Raw genomic sequence first — 20,246 nt, 5'->3', positions numbered from 1 at the left:
CTTCCCTCTACTTTCCTCTGAGGATGATGCCTTTTCCTTTTTACCTTCAGAATTGGGGCAACTTCTCTTTAATGAGATTGTGGTGTCCATATTATTATTGGCCCCCAAGGACCCACCCGGACCACCCTCTCCTTCGTCCTTGTCTCCTGACTCTGAGTCAGTCTCCCACTCTGAGGACCCAGCATCCCCAGAGGATAGAGACTCGGCGCCCCCTGCAGGCTGCTCCGCCGCCACCTCCAGAACCCCACCCTCAGCCTCTCTTCCCGAGGAGGCGATCTCATCGAGGGTGAGGAACCGGTTGGAAAGCTCAACCAGAGGGGAGGAAGTTTTCCCTTCCTTAGGTACCTTAGATAGGCCGCGTCTTTTCTTTTTCTGCTTGCGCTTATTTTCTAGCCAAATCCTGTTATCCTCATCCATACTTTCATAATGGGAGGACGTGGAGGACATGGCACCTTTCTCGCGCTCCATCCTCCTGACCTCCTCATCCAACTCATCATCCCTCAGGGCCTCAGTAGCATGACCAGCCTCTAAGGAAGGACCAAGGGTCACCCCAGCAACCTGAGGCTTCCCCAGTTCTCTCCCTTTTTGTCTGGCTTCAAGCCGCCTCAACTGAGAAGGTGACTTATTCTTACTTTTCTTCACAGGCCCCTCAGCTCCTCCACCTCTGCTGGTACCTTCCCCAGCAGAAGCAACCTCATGGCTCTCCTCCACTGGGGTCACAACCGCATTGGCAAAGGAGCGAGGACAACGGCTGAAAGGGTGACCGAGCTCACCACACAGGTTACACCTAATGTCCTTACAGGATGCAGCGAGATGACCTAGCCCACCACACAAAGCGCACTTCTGCACTTGGCAGCTGGCGCTAAAGTGTGTGGGGTCACCGCACCTGTGACAGACCTTCGGCTGCCCCTGGTAGAAAATCAGGATTCTGTCTCGCCCAAGAAAGGCTGAAGAGGGAATGTGGGCGACTGTGCCGCCTGAACACTTCAACTTCATCATGAAGGTCCAGGCTCCAGACCAAATGCCAAATTCATCGCGGTTTTTCTGAGGTACCTGTACAACCTCACCATAACGACTTAGCCAAGTCATGATGTCCATGCAAGAAAGTGACTCGTTACGGGTCAGAACGGTCACCTTCTTGACTGTGTTTTGGCGAGACACTGCTTGCACAGCAAAGTCTCGCCATGCGGGCTCGTTCTTTGCCAGCTCATAATTCGACCAGAAGAGCTCTAAGCCCTCCGGCCGAACAAAGCTGACATCGAACTCCGGAGTACCATAAGGATGTATCAGGGCAAAGATGTCACTAGCCCTGAAGTTCATCTTCAGGAGGAGCTCCACCACCCTTGACCTGGGTGGGCATGCGTCACTGCCCCTCCAGCGAAGACGAACCACATTCCTACGGGAAGCTCCGGGCCCAGTTGTGGGTAAAGACCATACAGTCTCTCCCCCCCTTTTCTCTTGGAAGGCTGCCAGGCCATGCCTGTCTGTCCAGAAGGACAGATCAACCTCTCTCCCCTCTACAGTGATTGACTTTTCCCCTCTCCTGAGAGCCTCCAGAAGACGCCTTTGCAAAACGCTGTTCCCAGAGCCAGGAGACAAGGAGTTAACCCCACTTGCCCCAGCGGTGACACTCGCATAGCTCCTTATGGGAGCGGCCACCACTGGGGGTGCAAATGGTCCAGCACTCATACCAGGATCACCCCCCTCAGCACCATTCACCACCCCAACATTCACCACACTATGTACAATACTGCCTCGCTTCCTTGCATCACTCACACCAGCTGGGCCAGGAGGACCTGGGGTTGCCTCGGCGTCACTGGGCACTGGGGGTAGAGCCACTTCCATAGCTGATACAGCCTGAGAAGAGGCAGCTCCAACCCCGATCTTATTTGTGCCCTCTGCCTCATTGGCATTAACCCCTTGTTGTCCAGCAGTTTTTATGATGTTTGAGCATCGCTGCTCGATTGGTGGTAGAGGCCTCTTGTCCTTACAGACTCCAGGCAGTTTTTTTGCCCCTTTTATGTCTTCAGAGTTTGATGCACCAATACAGAACAATACTTTTCCTGCGCCTTTCTCTGCAGGCTTCACGGGATGTTTGGGAGGCGCCGCACTACAAGCCCCAGCAGCCCCATCACACTGCCGCTGCTCACCAGAGCAAGCAACAGCGCTAAGGGCCACAGGAGCCACCGCCACTGCCCCTGGCACTGGGCCACCCCCCCCTCCCACTGGGGGGCAGCGCACAGCACCAGGACCTGCTGGATCGCCCTCACTGTCCGGCCTTTCGGCCGATGCCTTCCCTGCACCATCCTTGCTACTACAAACAAGGCTGGTGCTCTGCGCCATGATGGAACGTGGCTTTGCAATCTCCCCGCACCCTGGCACCGAGTCCACTGCAGGATTCGTGCTGGGCTGGGCAACGGGGCCTACACGACTGGCTGACACTGCTGCCCGCCCGGAGGGAACAGGGAGGGGACGAAACACCAGATTCACCTCCTGAGACGCCTTGATCTTCCTGGCTCTCCTCTTTCTCTTTAGGTCGTCATCTGGCATATCATCGCCGAAGGAAAAGTTCTGGAGGTGAACTGGGGACTCGAGCTGTCGGATCTGAGCCATTAGCGCCCCTCCCTGGCCGCTGTCATCACTTTCCTCCTCCAGGTTGGCAGAGCCGCAGCCTGATGGTAATGGCGCTTGCTCTGCAGGCAGCCTGTCGTGCGAGGCCTGCTGGTGTTGGCGCAGGCCACCAGACGGACACGGCAGGTCTTCCTCATCCTCCTCATCATCGCCATCATCCGCCTGGATCTGAAGCCCCTTTTGCTTTCTTAACTGCTCCTGGCGCATTTCCTCAAACCGGGCGTCGTTTTCCAACTTTTCGCGGAACGGACCGCTGTGCTTGCGGATTAGATGGCGCTTCTCCTGCAGAGCGGTGACCTCGGCTTTTAGTCTGTCTATGGTGTTAAGAAGATCAGACTTCTTCTTTCTCTGTGTAGCCACCCCCGCTAGGGCCACGGTCTCGCGTATCTCCTCCTGGAGCCTCCTCAGCGCTTTTCCAGCTTCCTCGTACTCACGGAGGTGCTCAGCAATCCGGGAGCCATAGATGGAAGCAGACTCCCGGGCCTTAAGATCACCCCATGCCTTTTGCACACCTCCGTGAGCACCCAGCTTTTCAGCTGAACCACCCAGCTTTCCCGCACAGTCACTCAGCTTTCCAGGAGGAGCACTCAGGCTGATGTTACTTGCCTTGATCTTCTGTGATCTGGAGACCTTGCAGCTTCCCTGGGTCTTGGGGGTGGCAGCCGAGGTCACATCGCTGCGTCCTTGGCTCCGGGCAGATCTTCTCACCCCCTCCGCTTTGGCCGGTAACTGGCTTCTCCTGCCCCCCGCCGGCCTGGTCCGGGAGGCAGAAGCCTGGGATTTTCCTGGCTCACTCATCCCAGAAACCTACTCCCTCCCTGGGGAGGAGAGAGCAGGCCTGGGTGGATTGGTCTTCCACCAGGTGGTGCAGGAGCTCAGTCACAGACAACCACACCCTTCAGTAGCACACAGCAGAATGATCCAGCACGAACTATTCTGCTGCTGGTACAGTCACTGTGTACATACATGACATTACTTATCCTGTACTGATCCTGAGTTACATCCTGTATTATACCCCCAGAGCTGCACTCACTATTCTGCTGCTGGTGCAGTCATTGTGTACATACATGACATTACTTATCCTGTACTGATCCTGAGTTACATCCTGTATTATACCCCAGAGCTGCACTCATTATTCTGCTGCTGGTGCAGTCACTGTGTACATACATGACATTACTTATCCTGTACTGATCCTGAGTTACATCCTGTATTATACACCAGAGCTGCACTCACTATTCTGCTGCTGGTGCAGTCACTGTGTACATACATGGCATTACTTATCCTGTACTGATCCTGAGTTACATCTTGCATTATACTCCAGAGCTGCACTCTCTATTCTGCTGCTGGTGCAGTCACTGGGGCAGATTTACTTACCCGGTCCGTTCGCGATCCAGCGGCTCGTTCTCTGCACTGGATTCGGGTCCGGCCGGGATTCATCAAAGCAGTTCCTCCGCTGTCCACCAGGTGGCGCTGCTGCGCTGAAGTCCGCTGGAATGCCTCGAAATACACCGGCCTATCCAGGATGAAGGTGAGTGAAATTTTCGCGACACAATTTTTTTTTTAAATGCGGCGGTTTTTCCGAATACGTCGGGTTTTCGTTCGGCCACGCCCCCCGATTTCCGTCGCGTGCATACCGGCGCCGATGCGCCAAATTCCGATCGCGTGCGCCAAAAACCCGGGGCAATTCAGGTACAATCGGCGCAAATCGGAAATATTCGGGTAACACGTCGGGAAAACGCGAATCGGGCCCTTAGTAAATGACCCCCACTGTGTACATACATGACATTACTTATCCTGTACTGATCCTGAGTTACATCCTGTATTATACCCCAGAGCTGCACTCACTATTTTGCTGCTGGTGCAGTCACTGTGTACATACATGTCATTACTTATCCTGTACTGATCCTGAGTTACATCCTGTATTATACTCCAGAGCTGCACTCACTATTCTGCTGCTGGTGCAGTCACTGTGTACATACATGACATTACTTATCCTGTACTGATCCTGAGTTACATCCTGTATTATACTCCAGAGCTGCACTCACTATTCTGCTGCTGGTGCAGTCACTGTGTACATACATGACATTACTTATCCTGTACTGATCCTGAGTTACATCCTGTATTATACCCCAGAGCTACACTCACTATTCTGCTGCTGGTGCAGTCACTGTGTACATACATGACATTACTTATCCTGTACTGATCCTGAGTTACATCCTGTATTATACCCCAGAGCTGCACTCACTATTCTGCTGCTGGTGCAGTCACTGTGTACATACATGACATTACTTATCCTGTACTGATCCTGAGTTACATCCTGTATTATACTCCAGAGCTGCACTCACTATTCTGCTGGTGGAGTTACTTGATAACAGAGAGCAGTAGCTGTACCACAGGACAGAGTGTCGTGCAGAAGATGATTCACTCCCACATAATAATTTGCTCTGTCACGGTGCCCGTGTCTATTTTTGCAGCCCCCTCCTCCTCCCATTAGTGGATCTGGATCCCTTCCATGTCTCTGTTAGTGTCTGTGAAGTTCATCCAGTTCTGGAGTGTTCTGTCTATGTATCGGGGGGTGGGGGGGTCACATATATATAAGGGGCCTGAGGGCTCCCCACAGCCAGTCTGTACACAGCAGCCATGGATATCACCATACATCAGCCTTGGATGCGGCGGCCGCTCATGGCCGCACCCTTCTTCCCCAGCCGGATCCTGGGACAGAGATTTGGAGAGGGGATCATGGAGTCAGAGCTGTTTGCGCCTATGGTCAACCCTTATTACGTCCGGTCACTCAGCATCCCCCAACAGCCAGAGACCGGACTGTCCGAGGTCAGACAACCCTTGTGGGACACCGTTATGAGGGATGTGTAGGTGACACTGTTATGGGGGGATGTGTAGGTGACACTGTTATGGGGGGATGTGTAGGTGACACTGTTATGGGGGGATGTGTAGGTGACACTGTTATGGGGGGATGTGTAGGTGACACTGTTATGGGGGATGTGTAGGTGACACTGTTATGGGGGGATGTGTAGGTGACACTGTTATGGGGGGATGTGTAGGTGACACTGTTATGGGGGATGTGTAGGTGACACTGTTATGGGGGGATGTGTAGATGACACTGTTATGGGGGGATGTGTAGGTGACACTGTTATGGGGGGATGTGTAGGTGACACTGTTATGGGGGATGTGTAGGTGACACTGTTATGGGGGGGATGTGTAGATGACACTGTTATGGGGGGGGATGTGTAGATGACACTGTTATGGGGGGGGATGTGTAGGTGACACTGTTATGGGGGGATGTGTAGATGACACTGTTATGGGGGGATGTGTAGGTGACACTGTTATGGGGGGATGTGTAGGTGACACTGTTATGGGGGATGTGTAGGTGACACTGTTATGGGGGGATGTGTAGGTGACACTGTTATGGGGGGATGTGTAGGTGACACTGTTATGGGGGATGTGTAGGTGACACTGTTATGGGGGGATGTGTAGATGACACTGTTATGGGGGGATGTGTAGGTGACACTGTTATGGGGGGATGTGTAGGTGACACTGTTATGGGGGGGGATGTGTAGGTGACACTGTTATGGGGGGGATGTGTAGATGACACTGTTATGGGGGATGTGTAGGTGACACTGTTATGGGGGGATGTGTAGATGACACTGTTATGGGGGGATGTGTAGATGACACTGTTATGGGGGGATGTGTAGGTGACACTGTTATGGGGGGGATGTGTAGGTGACACTGTTATGGGGGATGTGTAGGTGACACTGTTATGGGGGGATGTGTAGGTGACACTGTTATGGGGGGATGTGTAGATGACACTGTTATGGGGGATGTGTAGGTGACACTGTTATGGGGGGATGTGTAGGTGACACTGTTATGGGGGGATGTGTAGGTGACACTGTTATGGGGGATGTGTAGGTGACATTGTTATGGGGGGATGTGTAGGTGACACTGTTATGGGGGGATGTGTAGGTGACACTGTTATGGGGGGGATGTGTAGGTGACACTTATGGGGGATATGTAGATGACACTTATGGGGGATGTGTAGGTGACACTGTTATGGGGGAGGTGTAGGTGACACTGTTATGGGGGAGGTGTAGGTGACACTGTTATGGGGGATGTGCAGGTGACACTGTTATGAGGGATGTGTAGATGACACTGTTATGGGGGGATGTGTAGGTGACACTGTTATGGGGGATGTGTAGGTGACACTGTTATGGGGGGATGTGTAGATGACACTGTTATGGGGGGATGTGTAGATGACACTGTTATGGGGGGATGTGTAGGTGACACTGTTATGGGGGATGTGTAGATGACACTGTTATGGGGGGATGTGTAGGTGACACTGTTATGGGGGATGTGTAGGTGACACTGTTATGGGGGATGTGTAGATGACACTGTTATGGGGGGATGTGTAGGTGACACTGTTATGGGGGATGTGTAGTTGACACTGTTATGGGGGATGTGTAGTTGACACTGTTATGGGGGGGATGTGTAGGTGACACTGTTATGGGGGATGTGTAGGTGACACTGTTATGGGGGATGTGTAGATGACACTTATGGGGGGATGTGTAGATGACAGTGTTATGGGGGATGTGTAGGTGACACTGTTATGGGGGATGTGTAGATGACACTTATGGGGGGATGTGTAGATGACACTGTTATGGGGGATGTGTAGGTGACACTGTTATGGGGGGATGTGTAGGTGACACTGTTATGGGGGGATGTGTAGGTGACACTGTTATGGGGGATGTGTAGATGACACTGTTATGGGGGATGTGTAGGTGACACTGTTATGGGGGGATGTGTAGATGACACCGTTATGAGGGATGTGTAGGTGACACTGTTATGGGGGATGTGTAGATGACACTTATGGGGGGATGTGTAGATGACACTGTTATGGGGGATGTGTAGATGACACTGTTATGGGGGGATGTGTAGATGACACTTATGGGGGGATGTGTAGATGACACTGTTATGGGGGGATGTGTAGATGACACTGTTATGGGGGATGTGTAGGTGACACTGTTATGGGGCGATGTGTAGGTGACACTGTTATGGGGGGATGTGTAGATGACACTGTTATGGGGGGATGTGTAGATGACACTGTTATGGGGGATGTGTAGATGACACTGTTATGGGGGATGTGTAGATGACACTGTTATGGGGGATGTGTAGATGACACTGTTATGGGGAGGATGTGTAGATGACACTGTTATGGGGGGATGTGTAGGTGACAGTGTTATGGGGGGATGTGTAGATGACACTTATGGGGGGATGTGTAGGTGACACTGTTATGGGGGGATGTGTAGATAACACTGTTATGGGGGGATGTGTAGATGACACTGTTATGGGGGATGTGTAGATGACACTGTTATGGGGGATGTGTAGATGACACTTATGGGGGGATGTGTAGGTGACACTGTTATGAGGGATGTGTAGGTGACACTGTTATGGGGGATGTGTAGGTGACACTGTTATGGGGGATGTGTAGATGACACTTATGGGGGGATGTGTAGGTGACACTGTTATGGGGGGATGTGTAGGTGACACTGTTATGGGGGGATGTGTAGGTGACACTGTTATGGGGGATGTGTAGGTGACACTGATATGGGGGATGTGTAGGTGACACTGTTATGGGGGATGTGTAGATGACACTGTTATGGGGGGATGTGTAGGTGACACTGTTATGGGGGGATGTGTAGGTGACACTGTTATGGGGGGATGTGTAGGTGACACTGTTATGGGGGGATGTGTAGGTGACACTGATATGGGGGGATGTGTAGATGACACTGTTATGGGGGATGTGTAGATGACACTTATGGGGGGATGTGTAGATGACACTGTTATGGGGGATGTGTAGATGACACTGTTATGGGGGGATGTGTAGGTGACACTGTTATGGGGGGATGTGTAGATGACAGTGTTATGGGGCATGTGTAGGTGACACTGTTATGGGGGATGTGTAGATGACACTTATGGGGGGATGTGTAGATGACACTGTTATGGGGGATGTGTAGGTGACACTGTTATGGGGGGATGTGTAGGTGACACTTATGGGGGGATGTGTAGATGACACTTATGGGGGGATGTGTAGATGACACTGTTATGGGGGGATGTGTAGATAACACTGTTATGGGGGGATGTGTAGATGACACTGTTATGGGGGATGTGTAGGTGACACTGTTATGGGGGGATGTGTAGATGACACCGTTATGGGGGGATGTGTAGGTGACACCGTTATGGGGGGATGTGTAGGTGACACCGTTATGGGGGGATGTGTAGATGACACTGTTATGGGGGGATGTGTAGGTGACACTGTTATGGGGGATGTGTAGGTGACACTGTTATGGGGGATGTGTAGGTGACACTGTTATGGGGGATGTGTAGGTGACAGTGTTATGGGGGGATGTGTAGGTGACACTGTTATGGGGGGATGTGTAGGTGACACTGTTATGGGGGGATGTGTAGATGACACTGTTATGGGGGGATGTGTAGATGACACTGTTATGGGGGATGTGTAGATGACACTGTTATGGGGGATGTGTAGGTGACACTGTTATGGGAGGATGTGTAGGTGACACTGTTATGGGGGATGTGTAGATGACACTTATGGGGGGATGTGTAGATGACACTGTTATGGGGGGGATGTGTAGGTGACACTGTTATGGGGGATGTGTAGGTGACACTGTTATGGGGGGATGTGTAGGTGACACTGTTATGGGGGGGATGTGTAGGTGACACTGTTATGGGGGGGGATGTGTAGATGACACTGTTATGGGGGGATGTGTAGATGACACTTATGGGGGATGTGTAGGTGACACTGTTATGGGGGATGTGTAGGTGACACTGTTATGGGGGATGTGTAGGTGACACTGTTATGGGGGATGTGTAGGTGACACTGTTATGGGGGATGTGTAGATGACACTGTTATGGGGGATGTGTAGGTGACACTGTTATGGGGGGATGTGTAGGTGACACTGTTATGGGGGGATGTGTAGATGACACTGTTATGGGGGATGTGTAGGTGACACTGTTATGGGGGATGTGTAGGTGACACTGTTATGGGGGATGTGTAGGTGACACTGTTATGGGGGATGTGTAGATGACACTTATGGGGGGATGTGTAGATGACACTGTTATGGGGGGGATGTGTAGGTGACACTGTTATGGGGGATGTGTAGGTGACAATGTTATGGGGGATGTGTAGGTGACACTGTTATGGGGGATGTGTAGATGACACTGTTATGGGGGGATGTGTAGGTGACACTGTTATGGGGGGATGTGTAGGTGACACTGTTATGGGGGGATGTGTAGGTGACACTGTTATGGGGGATGTGTAGGTGACACTGTTATGGGGGATGTGTAGATGACAGTGTTATGGGGGATGTGTAGATGACACTGTTATGGGGTGATGTGTAGGTGACACTGTTATGGGGTGATGTGTAGGTGACACTGTTATGGGGTGATGTGTAGGTGACACTGTTATGGGGGATGTGTAGATGACACTGTTATGGGGGGATGTGTAGGTGACACTGTTATGGGGGGATGTGTAGATGACACTGTTATGGGGGGATGTGTAGGTGACAGTGTTATGGGGGATGTGTAGGTGACACTGTTATGGGGGGGATGTGTAGGTGACACTGTTATGGGGGATGTGTAGATGACACTGTTATGGGGGATGTGTAGATGACACTGTTATGGGGGATGTGTAGGTGACACTGTTATGGGGGATGTGTAGGTGACACTGTTATGGGGGATGTGTAGGTGACACTGTTATAGGGGGATGTGTAGGTGACACTTATGGGGGATGTGTAGATGACACTGTTATGGGGGGGATGTGTAGGTGACACTGTTATGGGGGATGTGTAGATGACACTGTTATGGGGTGATGTGTAGGTGACACTGTTGTGGGGGGATGTGTAGGTGACACTGTTATGGGGGATGTGTAGGTGACACTGTTATGGGAGGATGTGTAGGTGACACTGTTATGGGGGGGGGATGTGTAGGTGACACTTATGGGGGGATGTGTAGGTGACACTGTTATGGGGGGATGTGTAGGTGACACTGTTATGGGGGGATGTGTAGATGACACTGTTATGGGGGGGATGTGTAGGTGACAATGTTATGGGGGATGTGTAGGTGACACTGTTATGGGGGGATGTGTAGATGACACTGTTATGGGGGGGATGTGTAGGTGACACTGTTATGGGGGATGTGTAGGTGACACTGTTATGGGGGATGTGTAGATGACACTGTTGTGGGGGGATGTGTAGGTGACACTTATGGGGGGGATGTGTAGGTGACACTGTTATGGGGGGATGTGTAGGTGACACTGTTATGGGGGATGTGTAGGTGACACTGTTATGGGGGATGTGTAGGTGACACTGTTATGGGGGGGATGTGGAGGTGACACTGTTATGGGGGGATGTGTAGGTGACACTGTTATGGGGGATGTGTAGGTGACACTGTTATGGGGGGGATGTGTAGGTGACACTGTTATGGGGGGGATGTGTAGGTGACACTGTTATGGGGGGATGTGTAGGTGACACTGTTATGGGGGGATGTGTAGGTGACACTGTTATGGGGGGATGTGTAGATGACACTGTTATGGGGGGATGTGTAGATGACACTTATGGGGGGATGTGTAGATGACACTGTTATGGGGGGATGTGTAGATGACACTGTTATGGGGGGATGTGTAGATGACACTGTTATGGGGGGATGTGTAGGTGACACTGTTATGGGGGGATGTGTAGGTGACACTGTTATGGGGGGATGTGTAGGTGACACTGTTATGGGGGGATGTGTAGGTGACACTGTTATGGGGGGATGTGTAGATGACACTGTTATGGGGGGATGTGTAGGTGACACTGTTATGGGGGGGATGTGTAGGTGACACTGTTATGGGGGGGGATGTGTAGATGACACTGTTATGGGGGGGGATGTGTAGATGACACTGTTATGGGGGGGGATGTGTAGGTGACACTGTTATGGGGGGATCTGTAGATGACACTGTTATGGGGATGTGTAGGTGACACTGTTATGGGGGGATGTGTAGGTGACACTGTTATGGGGGGATGTGTAGATGACACTGTTATGGGGGGATGTGTAGATGACACTGTTATGGGGGGATGTGTAGATGACACTGTTATGGGGGGGGATGTGTAGATGACACTGTTATGGGGGGGATGTGTAGGTGACACTGTTATGGGGGGATCTGTAGATGACACTGTTATGGGGGGGATGTGTAGATGACACTGTTATGGGGGGGATGTGTAGATGACACTGTTATGGGGGGGGATGTGTAGGTGACACTGTTATGGGGGATGTGTAGATGACACTGTTATGGGGGGATGTGTAGGTGACACTGTTATGGGGGGATGTGTAGGTGACACTGTTATGGGGGGATGTGTAGATGACACTGTTATGGGGGGATGTGTAGGTGACACTGTTATGGGGGATGTGTAGATGACACTGTTATGGGGGGATGTGTAGGTGACACTGTTATGGGGGGGATGTGTAGATGACACTGTTATGGGGGGGATGTGTAGATGAGTGTAGGGAGTCTGAAAAATAGTAAAAATAAAAAAAAAAGTTAAAAATCACCCCCTTTACCTACAACTAATATAAATCTAAATAAACAGTAAAAATCATAAACACATTAGTTACCGCCGTGTCCGAAAATGCCCGATATATCAAAATATGATAACTGTTTTCACTGCGTTTAACCTCGTAACGGAAAATCGCGCCCAAAGTCAAAAATGGCACTTTTTTGCCATTTAAAAAAAATATATAAAATTCTATAAAAAGTGATCAAAAGTTCGTAAAGTCCTAAAAATAATATCATTGAAAACATCATCAAAAATTGCAAAAAATGACACCACCCACAGCTCAGTACGCCAGAAAACGTTATTAGCGCCAGAAGATGGCAAAAAAAAAAAAATTTGTACAGGAGGTTTTAAGTTTTGTAAATGTAAGAAAACATTATAAAACCGATACAAATTTGGTATCCCCATAATTGTACCGACCCAAAGAATAAAGTAGACATGTCATTTGGGGCGTACAGTGAAATACGTAAAACCCAAGCCCCCAAGAATACGGCACAAATGCGTTTTTTCACCATTTTCACTGCATTTGGAATTTTTTTCCTGCTTCCCAGTACACGGCAGAGAATATTCCGTACCATCACTATGAAGTGCAATTTGTTACTCAGAAAACAATCCATCACACAGCTCTTTACTTTATATACCAAACTATAGTTTATCTAATATGCTAATTTCTGGCAGAGGCTACTGGGGCGTGGAGTAGTCTCTCCGGGCAGCAGAAGCAAAGGCTATGCCACGCCCCAGTAGCCTCTGCGGTTTTCTCCCTCCCTTGACTCCTTCAGAACTCTGCGAACATGTTGAACTTTGGGTTTGTTACCGACAGGATGCCGCTATACTAAACGCATGTGCCTAGCGGAGCCTCAGGGGCGTGGAGGTAAGCGGCGACGGCAGAGGCTACTGGGGCGTGGCATAGCCTTTGCTCCTGCTCTGCCAGAAATTAACATATTAGTTAAACTGCAGTTTAAGCATTGGGAACCTACCACCAGATGTACCTCAATAGATAGATTTCTGATGGTAGGTTTCCTTTAACCCCTTAATAACTAGGCCCTTTTTGTATTTTCATTTTTCACTCCCCACTTTTAAAAAAATCCATAACTTTTTTATTTTTCCATGTGGGAGCGGGAATAAAATTCCAAATGCAGGGACATTGCTGGGAAAAACGCATTTGCGCCATTTTCTTGTGGACTTGGACTTTACGGCTTTCAATGTGCACCCCAAATGACATGTCTACTGTATTCTTTGGGTCGATACGATCAGGAGGATACCAAATTTGTATAGGTTTTATAAAATTCATACATTTATAAAAATAAAAACCTCCTGTATAAAAAAAAAAAAATAAAATTCTTCATTTTGCCATGTTCTGGCACTAATAACTTTTTCATACTTCAGTGTACGGAGCTGTGGGTGGTGTCATTTTTTATTTTTTTTTTGCAACTTTTGATGACATTTTTAATGCTTTCACTTTTAGCACTGCACAGCCTTTTAATCAATTTTTATCATAAATTTATTTATGATTAAAAAAAAATTTTCAAGACGGCAAAAAAGTGAAATTTTTTGTCTTTGGGCGCTATTTTCCATTACGGGGTTAAATTATGGGAATAACCGTTAATTATATTTTGATAGATCGAACATTTTGGGATGCGGTGATACCCAGGGCCGGTTCTAGACAAAGTGGTGCAAAACTAAAAGTGGGGCCCCAAAATAAAACTATTTTATGACCAGTCACAGTCAGTAAGAGGCTCCCTTTTGGAGAATTTTATAGGAGATGGATAAAAGGGAGATTGATGGGCAGCACGGTGGCTCAGTGGTTAGCACTACAGCACTGGTCAACATCTGCAAAGACACAGAAATGTTCTCTCTGTGTTTGCATGGGTTGCCTCCGGGTCCTCCAATTTCCTCCCACACTCCAAAAAAATTACTGGTAGGTTGATTACACTGAGGCCCTTGGGGAAAGCTCTGTGCAGCGCTGTGTAATCTGTGTGCGCTATATACATAAAGAAATTATTAATTATAGAAGATGAATATGAAAGATGATAGAGATTTGTAGATGCAGAATATAAAGTAGATGATATATACAGGAGATGGATGAGAGATAAATACAGAAGAAGGGAAATAGAAGATTGATTAATAAATAGAGAAAAAGCGAGATATATAAATGGTCACATTATAGGAGATGATAACTAGACAGATGATAAGCTTCTTCACCCGGGAATTCACCCAAGGGGTATTAACCCTTTCACCACTTGTCATTTCTGGATATTTTGTCGCATTACTGACCAGAACAATTTTGACCTTTTAAAAATAAAATCGAAATTACTGCAAAAAGAATCAAAGTAAACCAAACAACAAACCACACATTTTCTGAAAGCAGACACTTGCCCCATCTTCCAATTACATTAACCCCTTAATGACCGCCCTTTCGGGATTCTACGGCGGTCATTAAGGGTACTTCTTCTGACGCGACGCCTTTCTACGGCGCCGCGTCAGAAGAAGATTTCGGGACATCAAGTCAGTATAGTGCCGGTGTCGGGCTGTGATATCACAGCCCAGACCCGGCACTAACACCCGGGATCGGAAAAACTCCGATCCCGGGTGTTTAACCCCTTACACGCCGCGGTCAAGCATGACCGCGGCATGCAAGTGTGTCCCCCGTGGATCGGACCCCCCCCGGTGTGCTTACCGGGGGATCCGATCCCTCCTGCCGCTGGCCCAGGTCCCGACGAGTGACCCGAGGCTGTCGGCTCCTCTTCTCGCCGGGTCCTGCCAGGAAGGCGCGGCATGCTCAGTTACTTACACTTTACACTGCAATACAAGTGTATTGCAGTGTAGAGGCTTGAATAAGCGATCGGATGATCGCTTATTCAAGCCAAAATGTGGAAAATATGTGAAAGTAAAAAAAAAAAGATTAAATCATTTTATAATAATAAATAAATAAAATAAAGTCCCATAATCTCCCCAGTAACACATATAATGCAAATACAGTATATAAAACACAAAAGCACACGAAAAATGTACATATTTGGTATCACCGCGTCCATATTAATCTGTACAATAAATCTAAATCAATATTGAACCCGCTCGGTGAACGATGAAAAAAAAAAAAACTACGAAAAACTTCCCAAAATATACAATTTTTCATCAAACACCATCACAAAAAATGTTCTAAAAAGTGATCAAAAAAGTTACGTTCCCTAATATGATACGACTGAAAAGAACAACTCTTTTCGCAAAAAATAAGCCCTCAACCAGGTCTGACAACAGAAAAATACAGAAGTTATGGCCCTGAAAAGTTGTCAATAGTAAAAACAATGCGATATTCTCCAATATTGGTTTTACTCAGGAAAATTGAGCAAAGATAAGAAAAACTATATAAATGAGGTATCACCGCAATCGTAGTGAACCAGAGAATAAAGATAAAATATTATTTTTACATTACGGTGAGCGGGGGGAAAAAATGCTAAAAATCCAAAATAAAAATTGATGATTTTGTTTGTGTCCCCCTTGAAATAGTTAATAAAATCTCATGAATAAGCTTTAGACCCCCTAAATGAATTATCAATACACTGTATCTCATTCCGTAAAAAATAAGCCCTCATATGATCGCATTACCAAAAAAAATAAAAATGTATAGGTCGTACAATGTGACAATACAAATCTGCAGTGAATGGCGCCTCCATTCATTCTATACTTGGCCGTGCGCCCGTACAGCAGTTTACCACCACATATGGGGTATCAGTACACTCGGGAGGAATTGGGCATCAAGCGTAGCAGAGCATTTCATCATTTCATTTATTCTGAAACTGTCAGTGTGGCCTAAATGAATGTATTTCCAAAAAAATTCCATAGTTTCTAAATCGCAGGTCCATATTGTTTTAACCCATGTGAAACACTTAAAGGCTTAATGGACTTAATAGAAGTTGTTTTACATACGTTGAGGGGTGAAGTTTCTATAGTGGGGTAATTTATGGGGTTTTACTATTACTTAGGCCTCTCAAAGTCATTTGGAAGCTGAGTTGTCCCTCAAAATGTCAGTTTTGGGGATTTTCATGAAAATGAGAAAAATGGCACCTAAAGTTCTGCGCCTCATAACATCCTAGAAAAGTGAGAGGAAGCATAAAATATCATCCCAACATAAAGCAGACATTCCGTAAATGTTAATTATCAAGCTTTTTGGGTAGTTTTACTTCCTGTCTGGAAAGCAGAACATTTCAAACTTGGAAAATGAAGAATTTTTACAAACTTTTGCCAAATTTTCACTTTTTTTCAGAACGAATCGCAAAACGTATCACTTAAATTTTATAACTAACATGAAGTACAATGTGTCACGAGAAAACATTCTCAAAATCACCGGGATATGTTAAAGCGTTCCGAAGTTATAACCAATTATCGTGAGACAGGGCAGATTTGAAAAATCGAGTCTGGTCATTGAGCTGAAAACTAGTGTCGGTGATAAGGGGTTAAAGAGTTTATAGACATAGGCGCGTTCATGCAATTTTATAAAAAATACTTAAAATTTGACTTTGATGGCAAAAACTGTGCTCCAAACAGAAAATATTTCCCTTCACATCTCCTCTGAGGGGGGGGGGGACACTTCAGGGAGCTGTATCTCTGGCTCTGTGACACATAGAACCTCACTTCTTTTTTCTTATGAAAGAAGAGAGTCTCCTATTTTATATGGATCTAAATTTGTGTTTCTAAGTGTCAGGAAAACGGAGATATTAACTGTTAAACTGCCGCCGGGAGTGATTTTTATATATAAAAATGGCACCTGAGATTCTCACTTTAAACCTTAATATCTTTGGATCCCGGCACCAATGTTTCTTCCATTCTTAGTTGTTACCTTCTCACCGAGCTGCTGCCTATTGTCCTGTACATCCCAGCCTTGTGCCTGGCGTCCTTACAGCTCTTTGGTCTTTCCCATAAGTAATGAGTTTAAACAGGTGAAATTATTACATGTAAAGAGCGTAGAGTAGGAGGAGCTACAGGTAACGAGCATAGAGTAGGAGGAGCTACAGGTAAAGAGCGAAGAGTAGGAGGGGCTACAGGTATTGAGCATAGAGTAGGAGGAGCTACAGGTAAAGAGCGTAGAGTAGGAGGAGCTACAGGTAAAGAGCGTAGAGTAGGAGGAGCTACAGGTAAAGAGCGTAGAGTAGGAGGAGCTACAGGTAAAGAGCGTAGAGTAGGAGGAGCTACAGGTAAAGAGCGTAGAGTAGGAGGAGCTACAGGTAAAGAGCGTAGAGTAGGAGGAGCTACAGGTAAAGAGCGTAGAGTAGGAGGAGCTACAGGTAAAGAGCGTAGAGTAGGAGGAGCTACAGGTAAAGAGCGTAGAGTAGGAGGAGCTACAGGTAAAGAGCGTAGAGTAGGAGGAGCTACAGGTAAAGAGCGTAGAGTAGGAGGAGCTACAGGTAAAGAGCATAGAGTAGGAGGAGCTACAGGTAAAGAGCGTAGAGTAGGAGGAGCTACAGGTAAAGAGCGTAGAGTAGGAGGAGCTACAGGTAATGAGCATAGAGTAGGAGGAGCTACAGGTAAAGAGCGTAGAGTAGGAGGAGCTACAGGTAAAGAGCGTAGAGTAGGAGGAGCTACAGGTAATGAGCATAGAGTAGGAGGAGCTACAGGTAAAGAGCATAGAGTAGGAGGAGCTACAGGTAAAGAGCATAGAGTAGGAGGAGCTACAGGTAAAGAGCGTAGAGTAGGAGGAGCTACAGGTAATGAGCATAGAGTAGGAGGAGCTACAGGTAAAGAGCGTAGAGTAGGAGATCCCAAATTTGTGCTGCAGGCCAAGTGCTCAAATAATTATTCAAAAATCATGCAATGTAATTATTAGATTAAAAGCAATAAAACTATAAAGAACAAACTAGTATAAACACGGTGCACGTGACAATGGGCTCCATCCAGTCCTGAGAGCAGATACAGAGATAGAGGCCATGGGGGGAGATATATCAGAAGTGTCTGAGGTAAAACTGTTCTAGTTGCCCATGGAAACCAATCAGAGCTCAGTTTTTATTTTATAAACAGCTGTGGGAAAATGAAAGCTGAGCTCTGATTGGTTGCCATGGGCAACTAGTACAGTTCTGCTCTCAGACACTTGTGATAAATCTTCCCCAATGAATAAGTGGGTAACAGGTTGACATACGATACCGTTGGATATAGACACACGTAGGTGTAGACCAAATATAATAAGAGGTGTAAAAAAGACAACTGAGATGGAAAACAAAAATCACAGAACTGGAAAGAGGAGGAGGGTGGGAAAGGAAGGCAGGGAAGGGTAGACACCACCTCATGCTACCTCTAGGGGTGAGAACAATAACAAAATGCAAAAGTGGCGAAAAAAACAACCAAAACGGATGAGAACGTGAGAAATGGTGTGTGGTCACCACCTACAGAACCGCTCCATTATAGGGGTTCCCTCGCTTATCATTTCTGTCTTATGTTCCATTTGCACGGATAGAGAAATTGATTCCCAATCAATTGTACAAATGGATTTTGCAGACTTATTTTTCCATTTGTTCTCCTCCCCACTTCTGATAAACGTCTCCTGTTCTCCCTCAGGTAAAGTTAGACAAGGATCAGTTCTCCGTCCTCCTGGACGTCAAACACTTTGCGCCTGAGGAGCTGACAGTCAAAGTGGTTGGAGATTACGTGGAGGTTCACGCCAAGCACGAGGAGCGCCCGGTAGGTCCTGGATGTGAGCATAGCCTCACCCATGGCTGGGACTGTTACTGGCTGCAGTTCTCAATGTCAGGCTGCAGCTGCAAAAGCAAATGAGGAAATTGTGTAATGTAGGTGCTCTGGAGGTAGGTACTGAGTACTAAATGTGCTCAATCTTCTGTCCCACAGGATGAACACGGCTTCATCTCCCGCGAGTTCCACCGCCGCTACAAGTTTCCCCCGACAGTAAACCCGGCAGCCATCACCTCTGCTCTGTCCGCCGAGGGTCTGCTCTCCATCCAAGCCCCAGTCACAGACAGCACCAAGGCCGAGGAGAGGAGCATACCCATAGCCAGGAAGGACAAGTAAAAGCTACAACCCCCAACAGCACCGAGGCACCGCGCTTGTCTGTGCACCAGGGCCCTCTACTGGTCAATGCCTTTCCTTCTAATATTAACAGATGCCTGTACCCCCCCCTCCCCCCCCCATGGCATTTATAGGGTCGTCTCTAGTATACGTGTCACCCTGCAGAAGGTGATACTTTAAAAAATGTCAAATAAAAAGCTAGTGTTACTGTCTGTAACTCCTTAGTGTAAATCTACTTGGGCTGACAGCGCCCCTTGCTGGTGGATTCATCTCATGACATGTAGAAAGGGCAGAACTCCGCTCGGGCGTGCAATTATTACAGGTTCCTGCAGAGTTCTGCCCTTCATATACCGAAGTCATCCCCCCAGTAGTCACAGCATCGGCCCCCAGTAGTCACAGTGCTGCCCCGCAGTAGCCACTGGAATGCTGAAATTAGTCACAAGGATGCCACAGTAGCCTGAAGGAACATACTTAGGTGGGAGACGGCTCTGCCTACCAGAAAACACATGTTTCAGATGCTCTTAGACCCCTATGAAAGGGCAGTTCACCTCCCAGAGAGGTCACGACCCTTCCCGCCTTATCCCATGTGTGTCACATTATTGATTCCTGCCATTGGGGGATAACAATCTGATCACTGGGGGGTCTCATGTCACTGCCCATGAAATTGGAGTCCTGTATGCAATAATCAATGGAGTGTAAGGTCCTACAGTTGTCCTGAAGCTGCAGTCTATAGCCGTACCCGGCGTGGGAAGCCACACTGACATCTAATGGAACCACAACATAACTTTATGAATGAACGGAGCATCGGCTCCATAGATTTAGGGTAATAGGACCCTTTTTTTTTTTTGTAAATTAATGAAGGTCCCTGCAGTTGGACCTATGCAGCACCTATCATGTGCATAAGGCAGTAGATAAAATCCCCTTAAAGGACACCTGTCATCAGGTCTGTGTCACCTCTACCTGTTGGAGCAGCTCACAAGGATCCAT

The 20,246-nt window shown here is 47.8% G+C and overlaps 1 protein-coding gene across 1 annotated transcript; it reads left to right on the top strand.

Annotated features, from left to right (window-relative positions):
* Positions 1–5,196: 5,196 nt before the first annotated feature.
* HSPB6 (heat shock protein family B (small) member 6) lies at positions 5,197–19,466 on the top strand. Its single transcript, XM_072155151.1, has 3 exons — positions 5,197–5,460; positions 18,795–18,917; positions 19,083–19,466. The coding sequence occupies exons 1-3, from the start codon at positions 5,272–5,274 to the stop codon at positions 19,260–19,262; spliced, it is 492 nt and encodes a 163-aa protein (XP_072011252.1). The 5' UTR covers positions 5,197–5,271; the 3' UTR covers positions 19,263–19,466.
* The last annotated feature ends 780 nt before the right edge of the window (positions 19,467–20,246 follow it).

The sequence above is a fragment of the Engystomops pustulosus genome, chromosome 6, assembly GCF_040894005.1.
Source record: "Engystomops pustulosus chromosome 6, aEngPut4.maternal, whole genome shotgun sequence".
In the NCBI taxonomy this organism is placed as follows: domain Eukaryota; kingdom Metazoa; phylum Chordata; class Amphibia; order Anura; family Leptodactylidae; genus Engystomops; species Engystomops pustulosus.
Note: the sequence above shows the minus strand (reverse complement) of the source record. Positions and strands in the feature narration are given on the sequence as shown.

Coding starts and splice junctions, on each gene's coding strand:
- HSPB6 (XM_072155151.1), top strand. CDS start 5,272: ATGGATATCACCATACATCAGCCTTGGATGCGGCGGCCGCTCATGGCC. Junction 5,461..18,794: donor CAGAGACCGGACTGTCCGAG/GTCAGACAACCC, acceptor GTTCTCCCTCAG/GTAAAGTTAGACAAGGATCA. Junction 18,918..19,082: donor CCAAGCACGAGGAGCGCCCG/GTAGGTCCTGGA, acceptor TCTGTCCCACAG/GATGAACACGGCTTCATCTC.